This window comes from Lepisosteus oculatus, chromosome 8 (genome assembly GCF_040954835.1).
Source record: "Lepisosteus oculatus isolate fLepOcu1 chromosome 8, fLepOcu1.hap2, whole genome shotgun sequence".
NCBI lineage: Eukaryota > Metazoa > Chordata > Actinopteri > Semionotiformes > Lepisosteidae > Lepisosteus > Lepisosteus oculatus.
The window spans coordinates 35,078,675-35,100,944 of NC_090703.1; the positions used below are offsets into that span (position 1 = coordinate 35,078,675).

Below are 22,270 nucleotides of genomic sequence, written 5' to 3' on the forward strand. Positions count from 1 at the left end.
AAATGCAATGAAGTGAAAAGTGCATCATAAACAGTACAATTATGGGTTAATACCATGCTGAAAAGTTAAAGGAATGTAGTAAAACAGTGTTTCAGCTATGGCACCTTCTTCACAGTCTCTTTTTCAAATGAATGCTTAATTAAGTAAAGCATCTACAGTAGGTAGAAATAATGCTGTAAGCCCTCTTGGGTTTCTATAGAGATCAAACAGGCATTGTGCTAAAGGTAATGAAAAGATGCAGAAAAAGGACCTCCACATATGAAATGTGATAAAGCATGTAAGAGGATACAAGCAGCAGGATATCATAATTTATTGCAAAATTGAAAATGTGCTTGTCGATTGGCCAGAATTAATAAGGTTTGTTTAGCATTCTCAGAAATCTGACACTACTAATGTTATAGACTCCAGATTAGTGCTTTTAGAAATTTAATTTGAAGACTTGGCAGAGGGATGGAGAAGAAAGTCATTCCTTTCTAGCGTACTGTACTGAACTTTGATCTCCCTCAATACACTTACTCCTCAATTAAAAATTTTTGTGTGAATTTAAAAAGAAGTCTTCCAATTATAGCCTTTTGAAGGGTATACCATTGCTTTTTCTCATATGAAATTATTATCCTGCACTTTTGTCTTGGTTCTGCTGTCAGCATATTTGCCTATACTTAAAAAAAGTTATCTTACTTTAATAGCAGTTCCGTTAAGCGTGTCACAGCAAGTATGAGGATGGTGACATTAAGCCTTGACAGTTTTAAAAGCCCAAGAGAGAATGCCATTTGCTCAATCTGATTTATTTGGTGTCCAGTAGCTTATTTACAAAAACAAACTCAATTGATTTTAATTGTAATTAAGTTGTAACTGTTGCCAGTTTTTAGGCAGATACAGGATGTTCAGTTTTTTGGACTTGCTTCTTACTTTGCTTCTGATTAACATAGATATACATTTCCTGCCTGTGTTTTAGGTAACATGCCTCCAGGATTTCTTTGGGGATGATGATGTCTTTATTGCATGTGGCCCTGAAAAGTTTCGTTATGCCCAAGATGATTTTTCACTGGATGAGAATGGTAAGTCTCACTTACTTTATCTTAACTACAAGAGTCATTAGACAGATGATTTCAGCACTACTTATGTCAACTGCAATCAGTACCCTATCGCTTTTCAAGTATCCTCTTGTTTTTATTCCTTTTTATGCATAGTATTTGTCTAGATTTTGTGTTAAATTTATTGTATATAAGTTTAATTCTCTACCAACTGCTCTTATTTGGTCTCCTGATGTCACAATTATGTTCTTGGAATGCTGACATTAATTAATTGAGCTTAGTTTTGAATGAAAAGGAAGGGATTTCAAAATAAGTAAAATAAAAGTGTAAAATGTTATAGCAATAGATCAATAGCAATTATAGCAATAGCAAGAGAATGATGACTGAAAAAGCTGAAAAATTAACAGAAAGGAAGACAGCAAACACAAAATAATTACAATATACTGTATGTATTTCATGTTCTTTTTTCTTGTTAGCAATGATCTGCTAGTCTAATATTAGAGCCATGTGGTTTTGTAGAGCCTCAATACATAATGATTCATTTGTTTTCATATTCTGTTTCATGAATACATAAATGTCATCTGTCTGTATTGGTCCATGCATGTAATATCGTGAGACACAATTATTTAAATTGTTTAATTGAGAACAATCAGAAAAGCAAAGTAAATAAGTGTTTTTCTTGCTCCAATTTTTTTTACTGATAGTCATGACATATATTTGTCTCTACATTATTAATTCAGAACATATTGACAGTTTTGTTTCACTATGAAGAGAAAAAATAATATTTTAATTGAGAAGACCATCTGTATTTACAGTTCTCAGAGAAGTGCTATTTTCTGCCCTTCATAGAATTTCACTTCTATTAGTACTAATCTTGTGATTTTGACATTACAGATGGAAGTTAGAATAGGCTTGAATCTTAAAACCCATTTGGCTGAAGAAAGCCATGGCTTAATTAAAAAATAACTGTTTATTACATAGAACGTTATAAAATTATTTGATGTGTCCAGGAAGTCAATTAGCTGGATCTATTGTCGGTTTCACTGGAAAAAAAATACATGTAAAAATGAGTATCACAACAGCCAAAAAAATTGTTGATCTACAGCCTCATAGTCTGGTAAAACAAAGTATCTACTAGGATATACATCACTGGGTGAAGTCTTCAATATGTGGCATTGCTCTGCTCTTTTCTGCAATATTATTCCTACTGTACTTCTTACAGAAACATAAATAGTAAAATTCTACTGAGGTGTTTTTAGTTTGAAACCAACAGTTAATTCTCATAGATCTGCAGTTTGTGGTGCAAAAGTTGCAATTTAGCTTCATGGATGTTTAGACAGGAACAAATTCTGTTGATTATGAGGAACAATTTACAATTAATAAAAAAAGGTTTGATTTGTAAATTTACTGGTTTAGTTATTATATTTAGTATTGTCTTCTCATGTATACTTTACCCTAAGTCAGTGTGATCACTGAACAATATGAATATAAGATTGCTGAATGACAAGCTTTGGTTTCTTCTCTCCCAAAATAAACTATATCAATAATAATCAGTGTTGTCATAATGCCAGAGAACACTTGTGGAGGCTTTGGAGCCTACAACTTTTGTTTTTAATACCACTGAATATACAATATATGAATTGCTCATTTTGTCTAGCTCTTGTGCATAGTAGTGTAGATACTGAAATCTGAAAAATACACTAAACCAAAGATCTCCAATTCTGGTCCTGGAGGGCTGGCATATCTGTGGGTTTTCATTACAATCCAGCTTTTAATTACCTTAATCAGATCAGTAATGGCGTAATTGTGTCAATGTAACAGTTTCTCCCCGCTCCTAAGAGGCTGAGTCAATACCTGTAGTCCTAATATAAACCAGTACAATACAAAACATAGCTTCCCATTCCCCTCTCTGAGAAAATGGAAACTCAGATGAAGAAAATACTAATGGCAATCAATGCATTCATTTCAAATTTGTTTAATAAATTTAAATCGCATCTTCGCAAGATCTTACGAACAGCAGTTGTGGATAATCTGGTTCGGCGTCACATTTGAAATGATATGTGCCCCTGACAGCACTGGTTCCCAGTCTTTTTGCATCTTAAATCACTTGCTGGTGTTTCTCTTTTATCCAATAAACTGGCCATGGTGCTCATCATACCAAATGTACTGTTAATTCACGTTAAACACTAAATCACATTTGGCACTGACACTGACAGACATCTGTTGAAAGAAGATCAAAAGCAAATTAGAGAGGATCTGTTCCACACAGAATGTAATACGTTGGCTTCTAGGACGTTCTTTCTGCTTCAATAAAAGGACATACAGCAGCCAGAATATGAAGTGATTTTGTAGTGTCTTATTTTTATCCATGAGAAGTCCATGGGAATGCCAAAAGAAGAGCAAAGTCTTGTTTAGATGCAATGCATTACATTTTATGTGAAAAGGAATATTAAGACCAAAATCCTACAACTTCTTCTCTATATAGTACCTCTCCCTTAATACACTATAGTTTTATTTACAATTTAAGAACGGTATAAGGCAAAAGGAATAAAAAGTTCACTTTATTTCAGAATTCCACTTATCAGTTTGCAGCATTTCAGAATTAGATTTTTTTTAAGACTGCAATGAATTTTAGACTGTGGTCTAAAAATCAGAAGATTATTTTTTTGTTTCAGCATACTTTACATGTTTATGAGGTCTGTAGCTCTAAGGTTAACCTTTTTTTTCTTATTCAGATTTTTTTGTAATTACACATTTAGACCTGTTCAGAAGAATTTATATTATCCTACACTGTCTTGGTTCAAGTACTGTAGTTTATGCATTTATTTGTTACTAGTTAAGATTACTAGGTTTGGCTGCAAATTTGAATTCAAGGAAAAGTTCTTGAAATGCAGATTAGGCATGTCTTGAAGAGGTCGAGATTAAAGGCCTCAATTTGCTATACAATTTGTCGAAAATCTCTCCAAATACGAATTCATTAATCAAGTGGTGAGTTGATTAATACATTTACCATTCTTTGTCAATCTACACTTTTGATAAATGATCATAAATTTCTAGACCTCATATAAAAATACATTTTCAGAATGCGCTAGAATAAAAAAAAATGTTCAGAGACATTTAGGCCTGTACAAGTTTTACTCTAAGCACTTTGACATTTATGTACATCTATGTGAAAGTTCAGCTGTCTGCTAATGAACCAGTGATGGTTTGTTTACTTCAGTTCCAAGAGATTGGAAAAATTCTTCAAAGAACTATATTTAATTCTACATCCATCTGTCCATTCTCAGTCTGTTTGTACTGGTGAGGGATGCAGAATACTTACTTCTGAGAAAGAAAAGGCTTCACTTGCCAAGTTATAAAACTTTCTCTACAGGAAATAATAGGTCCCCAAAAAAACAAATCCAGTATATGGTGTTTTCCATACTAGAACCGATTCATTATTAGCTGACATTTGCTCTGTCTTTTAGAAAGCTCTAGATTAGTAATTTTCCAGATATGTCTGTCTATTTTTACATACAAAAATACCTTAAAATTCATAGCTATTCAGTTAATTTTCAAAACTATGCTTAAATATGATAGGAAAATAAGTATTGTTCCAATCACAGTAAAAAATTAATAGTTCTACAGGTTACATTTTAAAAAAAGAGACTAAGATGGCAAATTGAATTGGATAGTCTGAGGTTTTAATTCACTTGGCATACTGTGCCTGCTGTGTATCATTAGTATAGCAACAGCCAAATGCCACTGTTTTTGTGATACCATTTGAACATAAATCTTTGCACTAATGAGCACATTACAATTCAGGAAATTGTCTCAGTTAATTTTCTGTTTGTGGCTTGGCCTTGGGGAGGTCTGCTGTGAAACATTTTGGCTTACTGTCAATTTTTCCTAGTGCCACATGACCCACAACTGAACTTTGCGGCAAATTGTGGGATACACACGCCTATCTGTTTTCAGATTTGCCCTACAGCTGACGAAAGGAAGCAGAGCAAATATTTCAAATCTTTTAAAAATGGGCATCAGCAGCTTAAAAAGTGATATTTGCACTGCCTTTGACTTCTGCTTTGGTAGTTGAGATCTTGATTTTGTACTTTTTAATCCCCTCTTATTTTTTTTAGTGTGAGTTAAAACTAATTAAATTAAAAAAATTAGTCTGCACCCATATCAGTTACTCTAACGCATTTGTAATTTATGCAAATATAGTACCAAGCAGACCTCAAAGAAATTTAATTAATTAAATCTATGAGTGGTGTGGGAGGGAAGACGTTAGTATCGTGTTGCCAAATTCCATTAGGTCTCTAATAAACAGATTGGAAAGGGCCCTACCTGCTGTCTGTTTTAATTTAGTGCTCTTCCTAAAGTATGTACAGTACCATTACAGTTAAAGTACTGTATGTCATCATTCAAGGGACAGGTAATTCACACTACAGTAAAACAGGTCTAGCACTGGTGTTGCACATTAATTAGTAACACTTCTTTTGACACTCATGTGGTTGTACTGTTCATGTATTGACAGCACTTACTCAGTGTGTTAATACCACTTTCTCTCCCTTGTGGTATTACCATCTTCCAAATCAAAAAATAAAAATAAAAATGTGTGAAAAAAATGTTTCTTGCTTGGAGAACTTTATTCTCAATTGTTTGCATAGTTACCCATCTGTTATCAAGACCTGCTCATTTTTCTCACATCCACAACTGGTCACATGTTTGCCTAATATAGGTGAACATATTTTAAAAATGCATACTGTATAATGTAGAAAGTCAAATATGCAGTACATTTTAGCAATGTCTTTAAAAGTGGTCAATCTGCATGTAGAGATAAAGAAAAGGGTATAAGTACGTTTGACAATGCTCTTCTGGTCACTATTCTGTATTTTCTTTAAGTACGAGCAACCTTACGAGCTCACATTATTCATTGTGGAAGGAGCTGCCATATCTGCTAGATTTAATGTCAATAGTATCGATTTAATTCAGTAATTGGCTGCAGAATTGTTTAAAAATATGGAATGAAATAAGTGTTGTGCTTGGCAAATGTAAGTAAAAGGAAAAAGATTCTCATGAATTTCTCAATGACAGGTTTAGGGCAAAAGCAACTATGGCATTACTCTTCAGCACAGTAATGAGACCTCTGCTTGCAGTATTGTCAATCCCCTGTGGCTTTTAATGCCTGCATTTTGAGAAAGGGAACAAGAACACATGAGGCTTCAGACAGTTGGTCTACTTCCTCTAGCAAGACGACACTCTCTCTGCAGGAGTCTGATTTATTTCAAGGGTGAATGAAATTTAAGATGACACATCTGTAGTTCTGACATTTAAAACTCCCCTCCCCAAAAAAAAAGTGCCTGGCCTCTGTTTTTGTGGTTGTTGTTACTCAAATATGAAGCATGAGTCATGTATCTAGCAGTTGTAAACAGGTGTAAGCTGTAAATATAATGTTGGCATTGAAGACCCCTTGTGTGAAACCCTGACACTGGGTTTCTTTAAAACTGTAAAAATGGAAGAAATAAGTTTGCCACGTTAATTATTTGGTTACTTTCTTTCAGCACGCTTTTCCTCTGGAACCAAATCCAAAACAGCCCAGGGGGGGTATAACCAAGGTTAGTGGAAATCTGTTAAAAAAACTGAGGAAATGTCTGCAGAGATCTACAGAGATATGGGGTCCCTTTGTTGAATATACTGCAATATTACAAAATTGAACACATTTTATCTGCAAATGTATAATGTTGAAGTAGACCAGGCATCCTAGAATTATGTATTGTGGAAGTTAGATAGAGTTGCACAAAAGGTGACTGGGTATTTATGCTGTTGTATGTCCATTACTCTACGTTTTTAAGAGCAGTACCCCAGCTGAAATTAAAATGATAATGATAAAGCTACATCTGGAATGGATCATGGCTGCCACTCCAGATTGAAACAATTTACGATATGAAAATGTGAAAAGCCTTACGAAAAGGAGTGGAGTTCCTCCACCAACTTCATGCACGTTCACAGATCATAGCAACAGAATTGTATGAAACTGTATTTGTCGAAAGAATGAGAACCTGAACGTATGTATATAAAATAAAAAATTTAAACAAAAAGTTTTTGTCTCTCATTATAACTCTCTTGCAGTATATCAGTACCAGCCCAAATGTTACAGAAACAATTTCTCTGACACTTATGGTGTTATGTAACAGAAGTTCAGGAGGAGGTCAAATCCTAATCTCACACTATGCTCCCTTATTTATTAATATTCACTGGCTGCACAAAATTCCCCATATATCTTTTGTAGCACTCAACATTTCTGTATCTTTAGAAACACTTTGTTGAACACTTGGTGTTACTAAGACAATAGTCACTTTCTTGCATCTTTTCTAACAAGCAGCTCTTCAACCACAATTTCTCTACGGAAAACAACTGGCTGTACACCTGCCATACTATTTGCTTTTTTTCAATTCACCTGATGCCATCAACCCCCCTTGGAATTCTGATCAACTTTGCCTCCTTTTCTCTTCTCCTAATTCTGCACACTCCACTATCTCCCTCCAACTCCCCTTATCTCTCTCTTTCTGGTTGAGTATCCAACCAACTGCACTTGTGACTCCTGTCAATATTAATTATTTGTCTCTTAATGTTACTTTATGTTTCTTTAATTATGTATCTTCCTTTTCCCCAGTTTTACACTGTCTCCACAGGAGATCGCCCAGTTGCTGATGCTCACTCTGCCCCAGGGTCTGAGAGCATGACATTGTCTGCACTAGGTCCAAGCCTCCTCATTCTCAGCCTTCGCTGTCCATGGTGCTTGAACCCTGGTCACAGCCCTGGCTGCTACCTTGACAGGTCACCACCATTTACCTGCCCTGTTGGTGTCCAACTGGTGCAGTGTTTGCCCTAGACTCTCCCCAAGCATCCACTTCTTCTTCTGGGGGTTTCTACTTGGAATCCATCCTCATCCATTCTAGCAAAGTCCAGCAACTAGTTCATATCCTGGTCACCTCCAGCTATTTTTCCCGGACACCACAGTGTCTTCCACTGCCCAAGACAGGATGCCATTCTCAAACAAGTGAGGGTTTGTTGGCAGTATTGCCACATTGTCCTTGACTTGCATTACATCACCAGCATCATACATGATTTTCTTTCACTTTTTTTATTGGTGTTCCTATAAAACATTGAAAATATGAATCTTCTCGATCAAACAAAACTTAAACTTGCATCATACAGTATTTGCTTCTTGCTCACTCAGTTCTCCGGCTCAAAACTCTACGATCAGTTCCTGTGAAACTTTGCTGTCAAACCAACTCACTCTTGGGGGAAACATTAGGAGGTTGTAACATCTTCAGCCAGTACTGTCATTTTATTAGCCAAGTGAGTTAATGTCAAGGTATTAAGTATACTCTTCTATTATATTCATTGGCGTGTTTCTTTATTATTAGAAGCTGACTAAACTACTAAAGTAGTGTTATTTAACAGATGTTAAGAAGAAGAAACTCTAATTTTGCACTTCCACTCTCCTACATATAAATACGTTCAGGTGGGTAGCTGGGTCAGCAGGCTGCCTGGAATTCTGTGACCATCTTTTCTAGCACCTCTCCCTCTACCCCCTTGCAGCTGCCTTTCTGGCTCATAACTTGCACAAATCGTCAGCCAGCACTTCCGTGTCCTCAGCCAGGCAAGGACACATTATTACCAAAGTATTAAGAATGCTCCCTTCAGATTTGTTGGATCATTTAGTATTGTTAGAATTTGACCACACTTCTGAAAAAACATGCAATTCACCTTTCTCAGGTAGGAGTAGATAACCTTGCTGAAAGAGTTTATAAGTACCCCAGGAAAGTATGACCTGGTGTTGGAAAATCCATCAGTCTCAACATGCTAACTTGAAATACTTATTAATGTAAAAATAAGAAGGTGGGCGTTATCATGTGAATGACTATGTAAATGTAATTCTTCCATTCCATCACTGTCCTTCCAGATGTTTCCTGGCTAAAACCTTCTAATAGGGACAAGAGGTTCGTTTTGCTCATCTCCATAGACAGGCAGCCATTCAATTAGCCAAGTGGTTAAAGCCAATATGCTCACTAAGCTGCTCAATTGCAGTATCTGTCAGGAGGATTTGCAATAATACAAATTAGTTTCAGGAGGTTTCTCCCCAAAACAATATCTTTAGATAACACCCAGCACCTCATGTGATCAGGAATTTGCTGGACAGATGGGTATACACTTCATAAGAACAAATGGATGGAAGGTTCACATGAACTCAGCCATTTTTCTTCGTCATAAATGTCTGTGTGAATGGTGTGGAGCTTAATTAATGTTTGCTCCTGTTTTTCTTGTTTCTTGAGGCATAGCCATTTTTTTATCCTGATGTGTGAACTCCCTGCCTGCGGTTTTTGTTTCCTCCAGAGTGCCATGTTATGAAGGGAATCCCTAAAGGAGGAGCTCAGAAGAGCTTGGCAAAGAGTCCAGGACCTGCCCGACGCAGCAAGTCACCAGCTGAATCGAGTGAGACGATTAACCTCTGATTTATTGATTCACCATGCTGACTGCAAATGGAACTTTTTTTTCATTTTTTAAATTTTTGTTGATTTCTTTTTTTTTTCATTTCTTTAGCTATCGTAAATTTGATGTGGGTAAACGTCAGGAACTGCTTTGTACATGCACACCATCCTTCAGCAAAACTTCTGTAACAGGACATAGCATGGCACAACTGCTGTTTTTATAATAGTATTCATTTTATGTTTTATTGTGTCATTCTCTTTTTCTCCTTAATTTGATGGTGGATTGGAAACTTTATTGGCTTCGTTTACTACAATCAGACATTGCTGTCCTGAATTTCAACATATCAGTCAAAATGGCACATTTGAACAGTCGGCATTTTCCACCTACTCTGCTTCATTTAAAAAAAAAAGAAAATATAAAAGAACAGACTTTTAGAGGTACTTTGACAATATTTTGTATTTTAAAGACTGTACTGTAAGCGTATGTTCACTTAACACTAAAATGGTAATGACATTCCAGAAAACCTGCTTTTCCTGCAGACAAATGTAAGATAAATCCAGACTATGTTTGACAACAGACCAGATCTATATTAACTAGTGTATATTACATATTTCCAAATGATCAGAAGATGATCTAAGTTTATTTACCATTTTTGTTAAACATTACCAGTAAAAGAGCTCCAGATTAGGAATTATATTCTATCCCTGGTAATATGACAGGTTTTAATAACAAGGGACTGCAGGGTCCTCTCCTATAAAACCCTTAGACAAAGGTAAATGCCTACATGAGAAAGTCTCTGTAACAATGTCTATGAGGAAGCAGCTCTGAATGAAGAAGTCACCTTGAAGGCTTGCAGACTGCAGTCATGCAAACCAAATTAGGGAGGCAGACAGGGCCAGACTGGGGAAGATGCAAAATATAAAACATGGAATTAATTAAGATCCAGCTTTGCACTGTTCTTATTGGACCCAGGGAAGCTCTGATCTATTACAAGTTGCTCATGGCCTTACACTGATTCAGTGTGGCACTCTGTGGCTCCATCAGGCAAATGCCAATGTCGCTCTGTCATTTAAAGCTGGTAGCAGAGATAACAAAATGACTAAATAAATAAATGAATAAATGCTAGTCCTTCCTAAGGTCTATTCAGGGAACATTCAAGAATTTAAAGAGTGGGTGAAGTTTATAGGAGCTGATGGGAGATGTCCTGTCAGCCTTACATTACAGAGGGGAATCATTGCCAAACCACAGGTTTGGAATTGTAACCCCAATATTGTTAATCACTTGAAATAAATAAAATAAAACCAAGTACCATTTCTGTCTTACATTTTTAAGGTGGTATAAAGGTAGTACAGTATGTACAGTAAGTTTGATGTTTTTTAACTCTTCTTACAAAGTTTAAAAAAAATTGGGATATCTGCTGTGGGAGCAATATACAAAGTATATAATGGGTACCCTGTATAAGCGTGTTAGTTTTGAAACGTTTTCATAAAATAGAAAATAATAGTTTTTCACCTTGATGCCCAGTGTTCTCAAATATTTGTATTTTAGCCTTCTTTTAGCCCAAACATGTTTCCAAGATTTAAAAAAAAGTTATTTAGCTATAATTTGAAATTGAGCTCTGAAATGACCTGGAACATGTGTTGATATGCTTCATCATTTACTAGAAATGTGTCTGCTGTCAGCAAGGAAAGCAGAGCTAATCCTAGATCTGAGTATTGAGAGCTCAGACGTTGTTTATATCTGAAATTGGAGCCATTATATTGTTAGAATCATGACAGGAAACTTACATGGAAATGAAGCACTGTTTTCTTTGTGACATCTAATTGATACTTTGTTAAATGTCAGTTTCAGCTACAGTACACTTCCTCTTTATTTTAAGGTGTACCTTGACCATTTTACAGCTTTCCAATCTTTCACATTATTTTAGTGAAGAGTGCGCTTTCCTTACATCTTCCCACTGCTGGTTTGCACATTATAACATTGTTTCTATTAATTTTGAAAGCCTGTTACATTTGCACTATAACTTTTTGTCTTTGCTTGTAATTGTACATTCGATTTAAATGCACTGCTTTTTCTTTCGAAATAAAGAAATTGAGTTTTCAATTTGATGTTAGTCTGTTCTCCTGTTTGCCCCCTTTCCTTGTTTAAGACTTTTTCTGTGGAAAAGGGTTTTGATTGAATAGGTACAATCTTTAGTTTGAATTCAGACAGTCAGCAGTTGGCAATGTCTGGCTGGCTCAGCTTAGGTCCTGGAAATTTTGGTGGCTGTTCGCTAAGCTCTATTGAGAAGATAAGCAGTCTTTTCTCCAGGGCTCAAAAAGACTCTGTTTTAGAATGAATGAAGCCAGTGTACATCCATGTGATATAATTGGCTTATACTAGTATTCCTAGGATTAAAAAACAAACTACAATAAATGTGTTGAAGAAAAAAAATTAAAAAGTCCACTCAGTCTCTTAGTTTCTACACAATGAGGCAGAAACGGCTCATGGGCCACTCCAGCCACCCAGGTGTTCCACTTGTTTTTATTTGCCCATTGTGCTTCTTTCTATGGAGTGCCTGAAAAACACATTACAACACGTGTTCTTTAAAACCCACACTGTGTTGTATTTTCATTCTCATTTTCATTTTCAAAACCCATTCCAGCTCAATAGATGCATTAAGTGACATTCTTGCCACATACTGTCCAAAATGTGTAAAATGACAGGACAGAGTACTGCACTTTAAGGTTACTTTAAAGCTGTTACTCTAGCCTGTACTGGTGTGGTTTGTTAAAAAAATAAAAGCCAGGCACAGTCAACTTGCTAGTTAAGCCCTAGTCCAGGTGATACTGGTTCTAGCTGTGGCTGATGTTGGATTCCCAATAGTGTGGTACCACAACGGCTGTGTTGGTATTAAAGGAAAAAAGGTTATTCCATATAGCATGTCTAGAAGAAATGTCCTGTTCTGCAAATCAGTACCAACACCTCTGTAAGGCACAATGAAGCTCACAACATGTCAAATAATGAATGCCTATGACAGGTGGGCATAGTGAAGGATGGCATTTTCTTTTTCCTTCTTTGCAGTAAAGAGGTGTACAGTTCCAAGTTAACAAGGGAAAGAAAATAAAAAAAGCTCTTCATAAATAAATATATCCAAAAGAGAGATACCAGTTTGGTTCAAAATTTTTATAGTCCTCTTTTAGCAAGGATTTGTCTGAAATTATTAGGTCAAAAACGAATTTGTTGAATAAATCATTTAGCCTAAAAAATAAAACACATCTTTAATTCAGACATTTTTAATTGAAAGAACAGAGAAATAGGGAAGCCCAATGATCGGGGACTCATAATGATCCTTCAGATGATTGTGTGGGAAAATTCAGTTACTTATGAGAAGAACCCAAAATTCCATAATTTTAGACCGTTTTCAATGTTTGAAGAATTTGCTTTTGCTTGAGAGCTGATTCATTATATAAATAAAAGCCTTTTTTTTCTTTTTTGAGTGTGTTTTTACTATCAGTTAGTGGACTGAGGCAACCACACCACCCATCACACCACCTTCTGTTGTAAACAGATGCCTGCGGTTTCCTAGCAACCTGTCAATGCAATGGAGTAACGTCTGTGCATTGGCCAGCAGAGTGAAAAAGAATGAAACACTGTACTGGTCAAAAAGGGAATCTTAAAAATCAAAGAAAAACACAAGGCATTGGAGTAATGGGCTTTGGAGGCATCATCACTCATTGTGAGTTCTTAGCATGGGGTGTCTGCGATTTAACTGCTGTTTAACAGAACTGTCTCTTTTTTTGTTTTACACAGCCAATGGCACATCCAGTAGCCAGCTCTCCACTCCTATTTCAAAGCAGTCTCCTATCTCCACACCCACTAGCCCGGGCTGCCTCCGTAAGCACAAGGTATACAATTTTGCATGTTTGCTTTTCTTTGCCTGACACTGAATGCAAAAATGGGCAGCATGATAGAATGATGATCAGTGCTGGTTCCTGAGTCCTGGGTTGCGTTATGGAAAGGGGTATCTTCTTTGCACAGTGTTCATGTTCTCAGCATGTGATCATGTGGTTTTTGACAGGAAAGATCCCCCACCTTCTTAAGGTATTGTGGGTGGTTTAATTGGTGTCTCAGGCCATGCCCCAAATGCCACACTAAGCCTTCCTCCAAATCCATACTTCTGTGACATTTCCTCCCAATGTCCAAAGACATACAGTACTAGTGAGTTAATCGTCTTCTGGGACACTTGGCCGTGGTGTGAATTTGGGTGTTTTTTGTGTCTGTATGTCTGGTCAGCAATGGACTAGCGTCACTTCCAGCCAGTTGCTTGTCAAGTTAGGCTCTGGCTCCCCCGCGAACCTGAATTGGATTAATCTGTTTACAAAATGGATGGCTGGTGTGAAGAAGCACATCTTGACGTCAAAGCTTGTCAACTTGTCAATTGACAACTTTCACAAGTCTCCATATTTTCATAAATTATGAACAAATGGTTGTGAAAGGTATAAAGTGTGATGGTACCATAAATGTTGTATGAAAATGTGAAAATCTTGTCATGAAAGTCATTCAATAACAGGTAATCTGCGGGAGAGTGCAAAACAAATGCTTTTATTTTTATTTCTGTCTTTCTTCCTCACTTTAGGACCTGTATCTACCCCTTTCATTGGATGATTCTGATTCACTTGGAGACTCCATGTAAAGCAGATCACCAGAAAGCAAAACAACAAACACCCTTGCAGTTGAATTCAAATCTGACCTGCTATTTGCAGAGGTATCTTTGGTGCTCACCATCTTGAAAACGCCAAAATGAAGCATCCAATAGACTTTCTTTATAAATTGTCTTTGCGTCACACATTATGACTACCCGGTTTTAATAACACTGCCTGATAAACAGTTTGTAGCTTAGGAATTTAAACAAAATGTTTTTACTTGAGGTACAAAGGTAATTATGCAGTTCAGTACGTGATCGTCTTGCCATTTAAAAGTTGGAAACAAATCATGAAATCAGTTTTTTCAAATCATAACTATGGTACTGTAAATGATGATTTAAAGAACTGTTGTCCATTATGCTGTGTCAGCTGTAACCAGATTTTCAGACTAAAAAGTCATTTTACAACAGAAAAAACAAAAATATACCACTGTCTGCTTAAAGGAATATTTGTATCCATAAATTAGTTGTCCTTTATGGTCATAGTATATAAGTATATAACATTTCCCTTAAAAGACCTGTTTAAAATTGTCATGCATTTTTAGCGTAACTGGCGCAATTTGTGATTCTTGGATTCAAAGGAGTTAAAGCAATGTTAATAAGGCATACTCGTCTGGTGGCACAGGAGTTGTTAAGTTTATAGTGTGACATTTTCTGTTTTATTCTCCTGGAAAGGCTGTATCTCTCTGCAGTGAATTTAATTAGACACATTTAATGGTGTGCATATGTATGAAATAGAAGGCACACCAAATCTACTGTTAATAGCATAAATTGAGTACGGCATTACACTTACAGGACACTCATCTGCTGTACAAGCTATTCTCAAGCAAGAGGGCTGCAGTACTAATTTCTCATAAAGACCTCACAGAGTGTCTGTCTACAGCAGTGATTTCATTACTTTACATGTAAAACCACTACATCGAATAAAATTTCATGCTTTCGCTTTTGGAGAAACAATTAAACAATACATATGAATTGTAACTGTCTTGAATGCTTAGACAGATTAGTAGCAAGAAAAGAATTTTCTGGAAGAAAGTGTAACAAAAACAAAAATGCCGTGTACGTGTATAACATGTTTCATTAATACCAAAGGTATTCCTAAGATTCCCTTTGGGAAAAGACAGCATTAGGCTACAGAGTTAAACAACCCTGATTTGTTAAATAGAAATTAAACTTTCATTTGGAGGCTTAAATTTAACATTTTTTATGTTGTAAGTTCTACTTCTCCAGGCATTGCTACAGTTAGAATGTTTTTTTTTTTCCAGGCCAGATATATCTCCCAAGCTGTTGAGTAATTTGACCTAAACTATGATCTACTCTGAACGTGTTCTTGTTTATATAACAGCAGCCATTATAGTGAAGTGTTCTAGGGTAAAGGAGGCCATTTTTTTTTGGTTCTCTCTTCAGATGAATGAAATATGCAAACAGACATTTGTTTTATTCTGCCTCAAATATTTTTTCACCACAATGAAACCTACCCACTCTGAAACTGATTGGTTAATATATACAGTACAGTATATATAGATTACAGCAGAATATTTACATTTTGGACCTGAAACAAGAGAAAAAGTTACAAAGTACATTAGAAAACATGCACCTCCTCTGTTGTACTGCTAACAATAGAGAAATAAAACAAACACAATGTGAAACGTGTAGTTTAGAGTACACAACACATACAGTATGCAATACAAAGATGTCTATACATTTAAAATGCATATGCTAAGAATATTATGTTTTTGCAATTTGTTGTTGTTAATGTTTTTACAATCATTTCTAAACGTAAATTGACTTTTGCATTAATAGAAGTGTCTCAGGCGATTGGAGTAGATTAAATCTTTAAAACTATTAATTTGTTTAACACTGCATGTGAGTGATATAAAAATGGAATAAATCACATAATGTTTGCATAATTCAAACAGTGAAAACAATTAGCTAATATTAGTTTTTCAATTAAACCCACTTTAAAATGAACACAGAACACTGTGAAATTTGTACAACAATTAAAGCAGGTTACTTTTTTAAACTACGAAACTCCAAACTTTGTAAAGAGATCATTTCAGTACATTTTGGAAGTTCATTTGTAAAATGTCTAACCCTTTTTCATAGGAATATTTTTTTCTACACTTTGTATGAATTAAATAAATGTCAAAATTTTCCTCAAGGAGAGCACCGCCATGCAACGTGGAGAGTGAAGATATTTCACTTCCTGTGGTGCCTTTTTAAGACGTACAATATGTGTTTTTATATACTGTAGTAAACAGGAAACCATTTTGTTTTGTAAAATATTTTAACGTATTTTATGTCTGGAATTTTGGGCTAACAGCAGTGAATACAACATACTGTATGTTGTCTGATTTGTTAAAACCATATTTTTTTAGTTTGTGGAATACTAGAACACACATTATAGAGTAGGTTTGCTGTGTTAATGTTATAAAACTAGTTATTTTCTGATGTAAGAAACACATTTGAGATATCTTCTTTTCTATCCATTGCTATACTGGAGTTCAAGCCTTGTTTAGTCCTTTGCAAATGCACCTTATTGTGGAATTACCCATCACATTTTCCAATCAAAACATGGAAACGGTTGTTCTAATGCATTTCATTTGTTTACTCTTGAACAGAGTTAAAATTCAAGTCTTTCTCTACTCCTACATGGACCAAAGAGGTCACAGAGTCCACTATGATTTCAAGCACCTTCTGCATAGAGAGAATTGTAGCATTTAAGGCTAGAGTTGAGTCAGATTACATCTAAGATAGTAGATCAATTTTGACTTTTTCATTTCAGGCAACTGGTTTATTTACCTCTGTTGCAGCTCTCTGTTTAACACTTGACCATCTGAGACCCTCTAAAAAAATAAATGACTTAGAATTATTCCCTTTTGTGACAACATGTCTTAATATCTACATGATGTGGAAATGAAATATAATAAATTGATTCAAATAGTTTATCTTTATTATTTAAAAAGGAGATTAAGTAGTCAGTTATATTTGCTTATCAGTCCAGACTAGTTTGTTTCATTATTTATCAGCAGTCTCTTTGTGAGGTTTTTATTCTGGTATACTCTTATTTACCTTGCTTTCTGCAATGATTGAGACTGCAATGGGGGATGCCTGACCTTGACTATTATATGAATTTGAAAATAGAGTAGTAAGCTACACTCTCTTTTCTTTATTCCTGATTAACCAGATTCAGCAATGTTCCAGACCAGGTTGCTATAGTAATTTAATAAAAGATCCTCTCCTCCTTTGATTAGCATTATAACAAACCGCTACCTTAAATTGTTTTTGGATATACAAAGAGCATTTTTTGCAGAAAAAATAAAAAGCAGACACAGCAAAAAGTGGTATTACTATTCTAACCATGAGCGCATTGCCATTCAGTCGTCCCTGTCACCATGGCAACATGGTGGTTTGCTTTAACACCAAACATTAATCTCCAGTATAAACAGGAATGTCTAGAGAATTAATTGCACTGTAAACTAATTGGTAGCTGTTAGCTTGTGATTCAGCTGTATTGAATGTATGAGAAAGATAAGGAATGGAGAATTGGAAATTGAAAAGGTGCTTTGAGCTACTTTGGTCTGTTCTGGCATACAGCTGTAGCATCTCACAGCACCTGTGAAACAGAGCTGTACTAAAAAAATGGATGCCGCTGTGTTCTTTCTTCGCATGATACCACTATATATGGAAAACCAAAATGATGGAGGATTGTATAATGATGCTGTGGAAACACACAGTGCGAGATTTTACAGTATGTGTTATATACAACACAACCTACTGTATATAATCTAGTCAACCAAGGCTTAACGTTATTTAGAATGTGGCATTAGAATTCAGCATTACAATGGTTTATCCCTGTAGCCCGTTTTATGATAAAATCCAGCTATTAGATCTTTATGGATCATCCCTGATGGTTTCAAATGCATAGCATTACTTTAGGTGCAAAAAATACCAATGTGGTATGCCAGAAACATTTTTGCAGGAAATGGTTCTGGACTTTTCCTTAATCCTAGTGATTTTCCAAATTGCACTGTTATACCTTGTACAAACAGCTCAGATATGACTCCCGGTTCGCATCAAAAATGAAAAAAAAAGTCTCAAGTGCTAAACTGTAAAAGTGGATTTATCAAAAATAAAATAATCTGAACAACACAAAAGCAGATTATTCTGATTATTCCAATTACCTTGACCTCATACTCAGCCTGTATTTCACTGGCTCTTGAAATTTTAAGCATAAAAAGAGGTCCATTCATACTCTGTATACTGTAAATTAAAAGTTCAGCACAACCATTCTCTTTTATCATGTCAAGTCATAAAACAGCATAAAAGGTTCATATTTACAGTACTTCACTATTTCTCATATGCTCAATGCTTATTAATGCACTCCTTTCTCCTTTTCCTGGATATCCTCATATTAGCTTAAGTTTATAGTTTTTCTTTTTCAAAAATGTGACAATATTTAAAAACAAGTGACTGGATGTTTCAATATATCATACAACCATTCATTTTTAAATGATCATCATTTGTACTGATGATCTGTACTGTTGTTTCTTTTTAAACAACTGTATTAGGAACTTGAAATGTTAAAATGCCAGTTAACAACATCCTTTAGTGAACTTACAAATAATAACTACATACTGTACTACAGTACTAAGAGCAAATTGTTGGAGGAAAAAAGGACCAGTTTACTTTTTCAGTAAAAAATCAGTGACTTGCTTTCTGTTTGCCTGAAGGTCTTTAAACATTTCTGTGATATACAGAATATACACAGTGCTAAATACATGAATGAAAAATCTGACCTAGAAGTAAATTATATTACATGATTAAAGCACAAGAGGTAGGTTGTTATTATTATAGTCTTAAATATCTGAAAAATCAATCAATTTAAAAAAAGATTATAAAAATATACAAGATGCAGTCCGTCAGAGGTTGTATTAGGTAAAATACTGTACGTTTGAAAACAGACTGCATCCTAAGAGGAATCTGACAGTATGCAGTGTTTGGTCTTGAGTGAGCTTCGCACCATTCAGGACTGATCAAAAGATCAACACTTTGTCAAGTTCTGCTTGTTTTACAATAATGAACAAAGGTTTGATAGACTGCTGTCTGTATTAAAGCACTGCATTATACAGTACCGTGCACTAGAAATACATGCACTGTTTGATTTTTAACAATGCAGCAAAGGTTAAACAGGGTTGTAAATATGTAAGCAACCTACATTCCTAGCCTGGTTACTATAATTTGCATCACACCACATTAATGGATAATTTTGTTTTCATATTTTCTTATTTCATATGTGTAAAATGGGAATCTCTATTAACTTGATCATTTTAGGTTAATGGAAGTCAGATTATCTGGGAAGATCTACAGCTTTATTCAGTAAATTATTTAATAAATTCCTACACAGAAAAGAATACTCATAAACGCCCTCTGGTTCTGTGCATACTATTTACCTGATACTGTGTTTGAGGCAAAGAAGTTCCCTGTTTGTTTCTGTAGAACTAGAAATTCATACCAAAGCAGTATTGAGTTCCTTAATCTAAGCAATTGTTAAAGTAACATTTCAACCCTTGCAAAGAACTTACAGTTTGGGATTTAGTTTTCCTCTTCAGAGTATTGTGTGTGCCTCCATATTTTCTCACACAAGGGTGTCCAAAAATCCACCTGTATTGGATTTCTTAAGTAATGGTTTATTGTGAACAGAGTTTGAAAGAGTGTGTGTACGTACTGTATGAGTGTCTGCATGTCAAGGTCCAGTCTCTTTTTTTATACTGTTTTTTTTTCTTTAGGTAACCATGTCCAGCAATTGGAATACTAGTTTAAAATGGTTCCTGAAGTATTAGAGAGGCGTTCCCTTTAAACATTTTAAAGCCACTACTTTTATACACACATGAAAAGCAAGTTAGTGCCAAAATTCTACTTCATTATCAAATTCATAATATGGCAGTTTCGGATCGCTCATCTCTCATTTGATTGTATACTGTATGTGCACGTCTTAGCTACATTTGCTCTCAGTGGTGAAAAAATGCTTTTTCTTAAATTGCCATTGTGCCATTTGATTTGTACATAAAAAACATTTTATTATTGACTTTTTAAGCAAACATGCAAAAAGAAGAACAATTCTGGTATGTTGTTATACTGTAGGTAGTATGCTGTAACTTAGATTATAGGTGGTTTTGTGGATTTAGAAACGCGTTGCTTGCAAATAAAACAAGCTTTTCTCTTGCTTCATTTTCTTTGCTTTTTTTACATTTGAGAGAATCAAATTGCATGGTCCATATCTTATTGTGGCATGGTCATAGTACTGGGATAGTTTGTCTTTCATGGAATGACATACTGTACACTATACTTCTTTCAGACTAAATTTACTTTATCTTCATCATCGCTGAAAGTTCATCAAATTCAGATTAACAGCTTTACCTTACCGGTATTTTCTAAAAGTTTCAAAACAGTATAAATTTCTCATGTATAGAATTCAAAAGCTCAGAGATAACTGCACAAGGCTATACAAGTGAAAACTGAAACTCTTGTATTTAACAATCCATGAAGATGGCAAATTTTAAATTGTGACCATGCAGAATTTCTTATTCAGATCTGTATTCCTTTTAATGTACATTTTCAGCGTGTGTTGTAATATCAAAATAATTAATAAATTTGGTTACAAATATTGTAAATGCTTGGTTTTTAATTAATACACTCAGTTTGTTTTGGTAATCTTACTGATAACATTTTTCTGTTTTAATTGTGTCATGTTGGTTGACCTAATATGCGATAAATACATCATGATATTAAACTTGATACATCATGATATTAAACTTAAGTAGGAACATCTTCTTAAAGTGAACCCAGCAGGATGTCAGTAGTTGCACATATATCACACAAGAAGACACAAATAACAGCCTTGTAAGAGGTTCTGATCCTTGTACAGTAATATGGAGCCAGCAAATATACTCTCTGTGTTGGAGGTTTGTATCTGATGCTCAGAACAATTTATGTTTTACACCTACATCATTGTTTGGAAACCCAGAGAACATGTAAACTGAAGATATATTGAAACTGCAACTGCATCTGGAGTTGTATGGGTCTTACCATGAATTCACATTACCCCTTGTATTTCAGATAGTTTTAGTTTGTTTTAATACCCATTAACATTAAGTAAAGAATCCCAATGAGACATATACTGTATACACTATGCCCAACAGCAAAAAGTGCACTGCACCAGCATTTAAGCAAATCATTACGTGTTAAATGTATGAAATGAAAGACTGGTGTTAATATGTCTAGTCAGTTATTAGTTATCTTAGACTACCAGTGTTGTCTCCTGTGGTGTTCATCACAATAAATAATTTTGTATTTAATGGTACAGTAGATGTTTCCTAGTTCACATTTTTTTTGGAACTCTGCACAGTGCAGACAATGAAGATGCACTATCCATAAGAAACAGATATTGTATGTTGCATAAGAATATTAGCAACACGATTATGGAATTGTCAGGATAAGACTACAAACTTGGCCCAGTACTTGGTTACTTCATAGCACAACGAAAAATACTTCTGTATAACTGCACTGTAAAATATTTCATCTTATTGCATCTGCATATAAAACGCATGTAACATAAAATTAGGCATCTTAGAGATTGCACACAAATTAGGTATGTCCTGCAAAGTATTTTACAATATTACCTCAGCAGGCCCAGCAACTATGTAAGACTAACAATATGATGCCAAAGAACAGCCTGATCTCAAAAGAATATCTTTAAATAATCTTTAGAATGTAACTTTATTTTCTAAAGATCAATCTTGTAAAATTACCTTCTATTCAGGTATCAACCAGGCGAGGTCTAAATGGAAGTATTTAAATTGAATTTTCTCCACAGGTAGGTACATTTCCTATACTAACCCATGTGAATATAGTCAGAATGTGATAAAACAAAAACTATGGTTGAACTGTGGTATGAAGAAAATTCTCATGGTACATTTACCAAAGTAAACTTCAGTAAAGAGCAGCACTGTCTATGCTTTGGTTCTTTGAAACATGATCACGATTCAAAGTTATATATATGTGCAAACTTATG

At 35.0% G+C, this 22,270-nt stretch overlaps 1 protein-coding gene across 1 annotated transcript in view; it reads left to right on the top strand.

Moving 5' to 3' along the window:
• Positions 1-20,870, top strand: part of LOC102692282 (neuronal migration protein doublecortin) — an 82,486-nt gene extending 61,616 nt beyond the window's left edge. The window contains exons 4-8 of the mRNA XM_006632623.3: positions 956-1,058; positions 6,578-6,631; positions 9,417-9,515; positions 13,305-13,399; positions 14,131-20,870. Of these exons, the coding sequence (XP_006632686.2) occupies positions 956-1,058; positions 6,578-6,631; positions 9,417-9,515; positions 13,305-13,399; positions 14,131-14,187 (408 nt within the window). The 3' untranslated portion in view covers positions 14,188-20,870. The remainder of the gene's footprint in view (positions 1-955; positions 1,059-6,577; positions 6,632-9,416; positions 9,516-13,304; positions 13,400-14,130) is intronic.
• The last annotated feature ends 1,400 nt before the right edge of the window (positions 20,871-22,270 follow it).